Below are 12091 nucleotides of genomic sequence, written 5' to 3' on the forward strand. Positions count from 1 at the left end.
TTACACTTTTGTATTAGAACCTTGCATAAAGCTATTGTTTCCTGCTCAAAATAGAACGTATTCAGTCCGAGTTCTTACAGTCACATACTCTTTACTCATCCGGTACAGAGATTAAGATCATTCATATTTATTCATACATTCATATATTCATAATATTCATATTTTTGGTGAGTACTTACACGTAAATCTTGACAAGCCAGAATGTTATCAAGCCATTTGTAAAGATATCCATCAGGGGAAAGACCAACATTATCAAATACAGGTCCACAGCAGAGCACAGCTGACATGGCCTAAAAACACAAACAACTTCAGTTACACAAAAAAGTAGCATGAATTAACCTTTCAGAATGATTTGATCCCAGATCCAGGCTAACAGGACTGCCACTTTGGTTTTTCTTTTTGAGGGAACTATGGTGAAAAAAGTTAACAGCATTTTTTGCTAGAATTCAGTAATTATGTTGCTATAGATGTTACTGGATGCAAGATAATGCCCAGTTTAAGCATTCTGGAAGGATACTCTCGCCCAGCTTCCCCACTCTTCAAGTTACATTTTATTTTACCCAGTCTTCACAAATCAAGCTACAAGAACAATTAAAATACACAGATGTTTCAACAGTATCTTTCTGCAAAGATTAAAACTTCACATTAAGTAAAGCAGCTTTTTTATAAATGTATTTTTTATATATATACATACGCACACATATATATACACACACGCGCACACATCCATAAGCTATTATTTTCCCAGCTTACTTATCTGGGGGAGTTGCAACTGATTTTGTTGCAAAAGTATGTTATTATTATTGAGCATGTCTCCAGGCAAGTGTGGGAGAGAGTCCTGAGATATGCATGTGATACTGAATTGGTACTGTGCTTAATTTTAAAGCCCAAGATCCTCTCACTGAGTTCAACAACCTGTTAATGAAGAAATGTTAACAAAGAAAAGTAAAATTTTAAGATGCATTCTGGTTTTGAAAGTAATTAGCCTTGGGAAGTGTCTGCTAAGTGAAAACTGCTATTTTCAGTGGCTCATACTGTTATATTCTATGATACCACTGTACATATACATATGAGCATACAAGTTTGCATCAAGTATGCCAATTCAAACTTGGGTGAAATAAAAGGAAAGAAACCCCACAATTACTTGTATTTTGACTAGACAATTGCTATTACTGATTTTGGCAGTGGAACTTTAATACCTTTAATGCACAATACTGGTATCTTGTAATTTGATGATTTCTATCACTGTAACGGTCGAGGGGTGTGAACATAATACTGAAAGGTCCTGCCCACTGGCTGAATAAGATGAACAGGTGATGCCTCAAACTCTGCTGAGGGAAGAGAAATCTCCTGTGGTGAACTAAGTGAACAGAAATAGAAATAATTGTGATATGTTAAGTTAAACATACGTTCATGTAGCAGAGATGATGACACAAATTTCAAATTTCTACAAAAAGTGAGGTTTTCTTAAATGTTCAATATACACTTACTCTAAAGTATCTCAGCTCCTTTTAAAAATCTAACGAAGTGAGTAAGATGCCTCCTATTCCTAAGAACTTCCAGTTCTGAATTAATGTGTAGTTATACAAACATGTACATCTGACTTTAGAAACAGCATGCAAGAAACTAATTATAGAATCAGGCTTTTCAATGCTTCTTGCACTCCTTTAGTGGCAAATATTTAATTGTATTTTCCAGTCCTTTAAATGCAAGTTTAAACAATACATATGTCTTATTCTAATACAGTAATAGGTAGGGACAAGAAATGAAAGAAACTTGGTGTCTGTTTATTTATGACAAGATGTGGTGTGTTTTCTGAACAGATAAATCACCCAAGCACATGAAAATATCTTTGAATACTTAACCACGTGGAGATAAAAAGAGAAATCTTTTAAACAATAGTTTTACTTCCCCTAAGCAAAATATGATGGCAGAAGTGGTACTACATTTACTAAAGAGACCGAGAAACTGCTACTGGCCAATTATTTTTCATCTAGAAACTGTGCTGGAAGACAACAAAGTCTAACTAGACAATACTAACACAAATCAATATGAACAGTGGCTAAAGATGATAGATGCTGACATGATAAACATTTGTTTGCTAGGTTTTAAATGTTACGACTTTGTTAGTCATTGATATATTTTAAAGCTGATAGCAGAAAATACATCTATGAATAACTGAAATGCATCGGTTATTATTTGTATTCTCTCAAAACACATGACAGGGCTGTTTCATTGCAGAAAATTAATACAACACGCAGTCATTGGTCATGTGCCTTGTAGAACAGGAGAATGAATGCAGAGGAAGGCCTTTGTAAATATGCATGGCAAAGAAAATTCTGTGTTGTTAATAAGCATTATTTAGAAGAGGAATAAAGGAAAGAATTTCAGTATTTTGTTAACAGCAGCTAACAACTTGACAACACTCATTTCAAAGGGATTTTTTTACTGTCTAAAATGAGAATAGCAGGGATGCCATTTTTTCCTTGTTTTGTTCAACTATTATATAATTCTCAAGTACGTTATAGCTGAAAGCAACTATACAACTTTGACAAAACTTGCACACTGGAAACTTACACGAAAGCATTTGCACATTTTATTCCCTTATTTTACCCATTTGAGTTCCTTTGTTGCTATGACTGCTGCTGTGTCCTATCATAAATTATCTGGAGATAGCAGATTTACACAGACTGAGTAAGCTCCAGACCTTATCTTCCAGTAATTACATTGAAGCCATTAAAGCAGACTTTTATATAATTTTTTGCTAACGGAATTACTTTACATTTATGAAATGATCTTGCAATACATAAAAAGCATGAAATCAGTTGAAGAAATCTTTGCTATGCAACTGGAGTCTGGTAACATAGGATACTGTCTCAGTATCTTGGGCAGGTTTTCAACTACATTTAAAATTGTACATTTTTCTGCACCCGCCTATATTCTTCAAGGCCTGTCTGAGTTTATGAAAAGTCTAGCAATGAAGTCAAAGGGAAGAAAATGAGGCCTTATGTGAAAGAAATCTGGAGCCCCTAGAAGTCACAAACAACTTCCTTGCTGGGCTTTTAAAGAGGTGATTATTATATATGAATATCACAAGCTTCATCAAGCTTTACTTTTTTTTTATTTGATTCTTAATAGAGTTTTGAAAATATTTTTATCCATACTCCCCTCTATATTTGTAATACGATAATTCACAAGTAGTGAAGAAAAAACACAGAAAAAAAGAAAGAACTACTTTTCCAGTACATATATTAAAGGAAAATTCACAGTATGTTGAGATAATTTAGCACCATACCTGGAACACACTGAATCAAATTGGCAATCATTGCACTGAAATGTGCTCTCATGTCCTTAAGGATTTCAACTTCTTTATCATTTTCAGCCTCCAGAAGCATGCGAGTCAGATCAACGTACTCTAAGAACAAGGCTCCGAGGGCTAACGTATCTCTTTCTAAGGCTCCATTTGTACTAGCATAAAGGAAAGTTGTACATTAATGTAGAGTACCAGTGTAGTTATACTGCAGCTTTCTAAAGAAATGCATAAATCTGCATAAATAAAGAAATCCATATCTGATAGATTACGCAATTCCTCAAAGAACATAACTTCTTCAAAGAACACATAAACTCAAGTGTTGTAAACACTGAAAATTATTTCATTTGAAGATCAGTATTTATGATGAGTGATAGTCCTACCTGTCACTTATAACACCAGCATCGGCAAGTAGTTCAAAAATTCGCAGTAACTGCAGTCTCAGTAGATCTCGGCGTTCTCGACGTTTTTTGTTCTTGGAATTTAAAAAAAAACATTTTTTAATATGCAGAGGCACATACATTAAAAACTAGTAACTGCAGAAATGTCAGTACAGTAACTGAGATTTAAGAATTCCAGTTCAAGCATTTTCTTCATGAAGGAACTTAACTGCTTTTGGCTATTTCGTTTATATATCAACACAGAACTAAATATGATCAAACTTTTGTCTTTGTAACTATTGCAAACAAACTGTTAGCAACTACCTAGGTCCTCACTGAAAGTATGGAAATGAAATAATGAAATACTGGATAAAAGTTAATTAATACTCAAGGTTCCTGTACCAAAAACCTGCTATCTTCAGGTAGCAGGGACATTCACGTTAGCTTAACACCATCTAGCTTGTACGCTGGAAGAACTGTAAACATAGAAGAGATATCCAGAACCCAGGAAAATATTTTAGTGATCAGCCACTCCTGAACTTCGTAATGATGCAGCTACATGATCACCCATATTGAAATAAGCTCCTTGCAGACACCTCTCTAATACACTCTTAGATGTGTTGTACACACAGTCAACAAACTCTTCCCATAGAACAGGAGACTGCATTGTTGTTAGCTGGTTCATCGTATCTCATTGTCTTCCAGAAAGCTGTCCTTTCTGTCTTCTATCTTGCCTTGAAAGATGTGAATGCAACAAGGCCTGCTCTTTGCTGAAGGGAAGGGCTAAACTGACTTGTTTGTATCCTGCATCTCCACTAAGAAAAAAAATGTGAGAAGGACAAAAAGCTGCTATTGCACTCAAAGAAATTTGCTGCCAGAACAAGAAAAGCTCAGAGAAAGCTCAGATTTTCCTCTTTAGAATGTAAGAATGGCAATACTGCGTCAGATCAAAGGCCTATCTCTTCCAGTACAATGGCTCTGCCAATGGCCAGCAGCAGATGTGTGGGAGAAGAAAATGATACTTTCCCTGGTATTCTGACCCAGAACTGGCAGTGGGCAGCATCCTAGCAAAGGTTTTATTAAAATCATTATGACATTTCACTTGTCCTACTCAGAGCCCTGTTTTTCTCCCTTTACACCTTAAAGGTTCCAGGAAGCACACACAGAGAAAAAAGCAGTTTTATTGTAACACAGTATTTAACAGGCACAGCTGCCTCCTGGAACAGAGTCAGAGGCGATCTGGCAAGCTCGGTGCCAGTGCCCACATGGCAGATCTTGTGTAATGTCCATTTTGGTTTATCCTTGCAGTTCTTGGTCGTGCTGGTAATTCTTTCTAGTCATAGCATATGTCAGTTCAAGTATGTTATTCCTGACATGTTGGATACCTGCCTGCTGTCATGGAGGTCTGCCACATTTCCTACAGCTACATGACGCGTACAGTCACTCCCGGGCTTACTGGTGGCACTGATTGCAGGAAGGTGGCCCAGCTCTTCACATCAGGAGCAATGCAGGAATTAACATTGCAGACTCTTGTTCTCATATTGCTCTACTGACATTTCCACGTGCTGAATTTGCTCTTACAGCACACTGTAAACCCCGGCATTCTCATGATTCCTTTTCTGGGGGTAGACTGGATATGTATGTCTCCAGAAAAGGCCTTTCAAGTCTAAGTTGTCTTCAGTGGTGCACAGGTAGAAATGCAGAGGCAAGTGGCTGCACTAATGAGTATTAATCCACTTCTGTCCAGTATCAAAACAAGTGACCTTCGAATCACTGACTTCATAGGGATGGAATGCACACAAGTGAATTGGGGTGTGAAGCCATACAGAGTGGAAATGGCAGAGAACGATTGTCAGACACAGAATTATTAAGAATTGTCCACATAAAACCTAACATGAACGAAGCACCCGCCAAGTGAATTATTTTTTGTTTATTTCTATATATCGGGCATAGCTGATTAATAAGCTCTGTCTGCTTATTAATGATTTACTTCCTCCTGACCACCACTCTTGGTGTGTCTTCTGCGCCAAAGACTACATGACTTGGCAGATGAGGACAGCATGCCAGGTCACCGTGATTATACTTTATTGAAATTGCTGTGGAAGACAGAGTAGTGAACACACAAGTTGAAATTGCTTGAGAACCAGGCAAAGTAGCCTGGGAAGAGGACAGTATTAACGCAACAACATTGCTTTCTATACACAGCCGCGCAGATTTCTCAGCAGAGATGCATGGACACAATGGCCAAGTCTACACTGGTAAACAGAGACAGGGACTGCTTGTGGTCAAGTAGCACAGCCTGCCTCGTATTCACACTGCTCCAGAAGACCTCAAGAAGGCTGGCTATGTCTGTGTTGCCTAATGGGACTCCTGCAATGCTTCTCTGGCCCAAGGCATAATCACCATGTGTTTCCTTATCACAAAGTGCATGCTCTAACCTGAGGGCTGTGCTGCAGCCACAGCAGGGATTTTGCAACTTCGCCTGTAGGCTGTGGCACACAGGGAGGTAGGGGATGAGGGGAAGGTATAGGAGCAAAAGCAGCTGGTGTATTTGGAGGACTGTGTCTGGTGGCTTGGTGCCTTCTGGGGCTTGCTCCTGGGAGTAAGCTACCTCCAGAGCCATCTCAGATTTCTGTCTTGGAGCCAGCTGGAACAGTCAAAAATGAGCCAGGGAGGGAAAACTGAGCAGAATGGCAAATCTCATCCGATACTGAAGCTCTCCCCACGGCTTTCCTATTAAGCTGCATAGACACATCCTGTGACTAGACTGCTTACTGAGGCTACAGAGTCTATCACCAGGGATTTTTAAGAACAGTTTAGACAGTATCTGTCAAGAATGACACATAACTAAGTTCATCCTCCCTTGGAAGATGGGAAGAATCCTTTGTTGGGATACTTTCTATTACAACAAAAGAGAGTACTATAAGGAAGGTGAAAAAAAACCACTGACGAATTTGTCAGTTAACCTGTTGTATTGAGAAAGGAAAAATGTAGTCAGGTGAAGCTGAAATAGATGACCCTGACTATGCTGCAAATAAAAAGCACATCTGAACACTGCCGCAAAATGTGCTTATAGTCCAGCTGTGTTACAAGTTAAGTTCTTCAGATATTGAAAGTGGATTTCCAATATATCTGAGTTCCATATTTGACTGCAAATTTTTCTCAGAATGGATTTCTATATTGCACATTTTGTATCACTGATAGAATTTAAATTAAACATGGTTTTAATAGAATTATTTTGTGTTATACACAATTACTAAAATTCTTGTTGCACACAGACCTTAACTTCTTACCTAGTATAAAAGAATGCCTTTGTATTTCAAAGAGACAGAATTACTACTTACAAATAAAATTTCCAATTTAAACAAACTAGTACATTTAATTTCTGCAACTAACCTCTGGTCTTCTTTCTAGGGCTTCTTTCATTAGTGGGTGAAGTTCTTCTACTAATTCCCTAAATGAAAAAAAAAATAAACTTTGTAAACAAAATCTAGTCTTCTCCAAAAAGCATAAATATTTTATTCAATACCTAACCCCCAAATGTCTAAATTGCAAATGAAAATGTGATCATATTTAAATTACAACAGAAATAATGCATTTGTATTACAGGTAAGTGATTGAAAATACCTGAAAACAAGGGAATTTGTTCTTCCAAATCCTAATACAAGTGATTCTGTTATTTCTATACTTTCAAGTCTCATCAAAGGCACTAGCTGCTTCAGTAAGACTCCCACAGATGGAGTTCCAATAGCCTAAAATATATGAAGAAATTATTGACATTTAATTGTCAGAAATATCAACATTAAGTAAATACTTTTCTTTTTACAAAAAACATTGTCCAAGAATCAATCTGTATTTTCAAAATGTGCTGAAATGATTTTGGATATCAATTATGGATATCAATACCCCAGTACAACTGGATGTCTGCTATATCAAAATCGTCTCAATAAGGCCTAACAAATCAATGTATCTGAGAATTCTCTTTGCTTCCATTCAGATTATTATAATCTACTTAGTCTGATGTTCCATTAATGGAACTTCTGCTCCTCTCAAGTTGTTACTACTTGAAACTGTACTTCATGTAATATTCCTTCATGTCTGACAGATATACAATGTTTATTCAGAAATCTGCCTTACTGCTTAATAATGTCATAAATTTACAAAGTGGAGTGCTCTACAAGGCAAGGAAGGGGATGATAACTATATTTAAATTCAACACATATGTCCAGAACTTCTATATTTTGAATATACATCACCCAGAATGCGAAAAAAAAGTAATATTTGAAAATGCCATGGCTTTTGCCAAATATTTATTGAGAAATCATGTAAATAAAGATTATACAGATGTTTTAATTGTTAATCATGTGCCTTAAGCAGTTTGTGTATATCAAAACATTCCTCTAACTTTCATCAGGATGTGATTTTGCATGCCAATGCAGTTTAAAACTCTCCTAAATTAATAATTTGTTTGAATCAGGATGCATCACCTTATTATCATAGTTCACTGTTCCATCAGGAGTGGTTGCCATGATCTCTGGTGTTGAAGCACGCAGGTGTCCTGGGCTCATAATACTGGGCTTTGCTACTCCAAAACAGAGAATAAGATAGTTTCTCCACAAAGTAACATAGTTGTCTCCACTGCTTGCTGTACTTGTTTTCTTTGCATTAACAGGAATACTAGAATTCAAAATTAAATTAAAATTATTAAAATTATTTCCCAGTCTTAATTACCCACTATTTTACAATATTGTAGAAGGGAATAAAACATGCTATGTATCCACCAGCTGCAATTCGACATGACACGATACATGGGAAAAATAAAAGGTAGAAAACTAGAGTTTTCCACCTTACAAGCTGCAATTATGAAACTCAAAACTGAATGTCTGGGTAGCACCCTGCAGGACTTACAGACTGATAATGAAACATGAGACTAAAAAAAGCTTGTATTAAAATCACATAACCCCTAGAAATGAAAGTTAAATGTAGACCGCCACTTACTTTGGATCCACAAGAGGCATTATCAGCTGTAGCCTTGTGAAAGCATACGGCCAAGCATAGCTGAGAGCTGTAGGACAATGTTTTGGTAAATTCTCCTGCCTAAGAAAACTGAAGAGGCAGAGAACCCACGGATCTTTAACAGACTGTGCAAATATCCAGACATGGGAAGGACTTTTCACATCATAATGGCTATTTACTAGCACAGCATTCCACTCCACCAGCCACTGTAAATCCACGCTGTGTGTTAATGGGATTGTTGTCTACAGAGAGAAAAGACAAAAAATCAGAGTGACTATCATTTATTCCCTGCTGTGTTCCCCCTCAGTACTTGTCTTTATTTTCAAGCTCAACGGCCAACTTTTGTTGGATTTTTTAGACCAACGCTTTTATGCTTCCCATTGCATTGCCTTTTCAATCAGGAGGAGCTTTTTACAAATACTCATAAGAGCTACCTCATTATTTCCCCTCTGGTTCTTCCTTAAAGCTCATATTTGCTGTGACAGGCAAAATAAATTGCCCTTAAACTCTATGATAACTAATGATCATGCTGACCAATACAGTCTCATTGTTAATTTCTTTTCTCCTTGCTGCCTGCACCCATTCACTGTCCCTTGTATGACACTGCAGTCAGTAATAGGTATAAGCTGCCCTTATGTTCATTGTCTGAACAGCCGGACAGAGCCTTAGCATGTGATTAAGACTTCTATATGCTATGACATTATGATAAACACCAATGCTTTACTAAATATTCTTCAGAATTCAACAGGGCATTTGAATATGGGTGTAGGGAATTAAAAGCTTGAAGCAAGCACTTAAGCAGTTTTAATCCACTTTAAATCCTACTACTTTCAGTGGCAAGTAGGGTTCTCCTATCAACAAACAATTTCTCTACTGCATTTTGCCTTAAGAAAGCATTTTTGTGAAATGAAAACTTCTAAGACATCTATTTTGGCACCCTTGTTCACTTATCAGACCTCAAATGTGATGTAACAGTTATCTGCATCCTGCATCCACCGTTGCAAAAGTAATTACTATATTAACACTCCTTACTGCACTTGTCAGAAACGAGGTACATAGGCAACACATCTGCTTTGCTCTATTATAAATGCATAGAATTAAAGCACAAAAACCAAACCTTTGCCTATAGAAACTGCAACACCCAAACCTCGGTGCTGTTACTTCAGCTGAATTTCCCAATTCCTGGGTTACAGAGTCAGAATGTTTCTTTCTTGTTCAGTTTCTGATCCCTCAATGTTCCTGTTTGCACCTGCACAGTGGCCCAACTTCATCATCAGTTTGATGTCCCCTTCCTATGGCACACATGTGGCAAGGACCAACAGCTGCTTTAAACTTAACCAGGCTGAAAAGTGCCCCAAACTGACAGTTTCTGCTCTCTGGACAAGGGCACTAATCTCCAAGAGAGTGTGCAAAACAAGTTGCCCTATGTATCAGTTCGTCTGCTGATACCTTTTAGTTCAAAATGCTTACTACACCTCTGCTTCCTCTGATGGCAGTTTGACACATCAGACACATAAGAGAGTGAAAGCAAAGATTCATCCCAGCTGTGAATTTCTTGAAAGCTTAGGCTTAGGTTTGCAGACAGAGCCAATTCTGGGCACACAAGGTAGCTAAATCTTATTCCCTTTTGGAACAGGTGATAGCAGTGAGTGACTTCCTAGCACCCAAGCATTAGGCGGTGCTGACTTCCTCAACAGTTGTTTCAGATGCAGGTCACAGGTCAAGAATCTATGTAGTTTGGATTATAAATTTTGTTATTTATTTTTTTTGCTGGATGTACTATTTTCTATATTCATAGTATGATTATTCTAATGGAACAGATTGTCTGGGACATTGTATAGCCTTGGAGCTCTTGGGTAGATGGCTAGAGCCTTAAAGCTGTATGATTTCTTTGATTTCTAGCAGCTTTATGTTTAGTATTGCATGTCTGATATTTGTTATGTCCATGTGCTAGCAGTAACAGTAAAGTAATACTTACTGAATCTGAAACAGCCACATGAATAAAACTTTCAAGAATAGAAGAACTCAACTGATCCATGACATCAATCATAGGCCTGTCATCATCCTGCATAACACAGAGAACACAGGTTAACTGCTCTCCTGAGAAAATTACTTCTCTTCTTATTTTTCTGGCACATGAAACAGAACCACTCAAAATTATGACAGGAATCTAAAATGGCTAAAAAAATTTATTGGTGACAATGGGTGCATTTTATCTTTTTTATATTAATCTCAGAACCAAGCTCAGGCTGTGGTTTGAAGTGAAGTTAATTTGTGGCTACAGCTTACTGCTTACCAAACAAAAGCATATACCAGAAAATCCCAAATGACTTTAGATAGCTGGTATCAAGAGACTGAAAAATTAGCTTACTGTTTATTGAAGCATTCCTTTGCCATGAACACACATATTTGTGTTCTTGGGCATTCAGATGGTTCACTGAGCTGTGACTGCCAACACACAACATGATTCTCCATATTTCTATATCCATAAAAAGACTTAGAGGTCTTTACTATACAAAGAAAATGTATGTGAATAATCTTAAATGTGTCTTGTGCTGTGTTTTTTTACAAAATGGTATGCTACAGGAATGAATTTCATTTCCAATACAAATTTATAATCCTGACAATACAGAAATGATTTATGCAGTAAAAAAAAGGTTTTACAGTGGCTTTTACATTCACACCATGCCAAGAGAAAATAGTAACGCGTTTTACAGGTTTCCCTTTAAATTCTATTCAGGGCACACACTACTAATGTTACATTGTTGAGTACACAGAAAGGTTTGCAGTGTTAAAGCAAATAGAATTGGTAAGCTCAGAGTAAATGTTTTTCTACAAACTTAAGTGCGCACCTGCTACACTGTTGCAATTATGTTAAAAGCAACTGTAACAGCAATTTTGAGCTTTACCTGTGGAAAATGTTAATTCAAAGTTCCAGAAACGGAAAATCATACCTCTGCCTGGCCAAGGGCCAGGAATAAAGCACGGATCTCTCTGAGGATTAAAACAGCTAGTTTACGTGTAGCAACCTGGAAACTACACAGCAGAACCAGAGCAAATCCTTCAACTGCATGTAGTACATTAGAATACGGGCTTCTTTCAGACTGTATCCGGTGGCTGGATCCATTTGGTATCAACTGTAGAACAGTGCAAAGGGGGAAAAATGGAGTCATGGTGTCTGAAAACCAGGTTTCCAAAAAATATTCTATTTAACTAGGACATATAAAGAAACAAAATGCAAATGCCATGTAAATGCTGAGGAAGGACTGACAGTGTTCCCTCAACCAACCAAGTTTCGTTGCTTTACATTATCTTGTTTCACAAAACCAATATATGAGCGAAGTCTTTTGGCCAAACCCCTCTCTCTAATCTGCAATTCAACTAC

The 12091-nt window shown here is 37.2% G+C and overlaps 1 protein-coding gene across 4 annotated transcripts in view; it reads right to left on the reverse strand.

Annotated features, from left to right (window-relative positions):
• The window catches only part of FRY (FRY microtubule binding protein), a 247907-nt gene that overhangs the window by 75505 nt on the left and 160311 nt on the right, over nt 1-12091 (reverse strand). For all 4 annotated transcript variants that reach the window (XM_055802396.1, XM_027792033.2, XM_055802395.1 and 1 more), the window contains 10 exons: nt 11661-11843; nt 10685-10771; nt 8689-8948; nt 8178-8367; nt 7318-7442; nt 7087-7144; nt 3694-3785; nt 3296-3468; nt 1200-1360; nt 180-290 (listed from right to left, as the gene is read on the reverse strand). In XM_055802396.1, coding sequence (XP_055658371.1) covers nt 180-290; nt 1200-1360; nt 3296-3468; nt 3694-3785; nt 7087-7144; nt 7318-7442; nt 8178-8367; nt 8689-8948; nt 10685-10771; nt 11661-11843 — 1440 coding nt within the window. The remainder of the gene's footprint in view (nt 1-179; nt 291-1199; nt 1361-3295; nt 3469-3693; nt 3786-7086; nt 7145-7317; nt 7443-8177; nt 8368-8688; nt 8949-10684; nt 10772-11660; nt 11844-12091) is intronic.

The sequence above is a fragment of the Falco peregrinus genome, chromosome 4, assembly GCF_023634155.1.
Source record: "Falco peregrinus isolate bFalPer1 chromosome 4, bFalPer1.pri, whole genome shotgun sequence".
In the NCBI taxonomy this organism is placed as follows: Eukaryota; Metazoa; Chordata; class Aves; order Falconiformes; family Falconidae; genus Falco; species Falco peregrinus.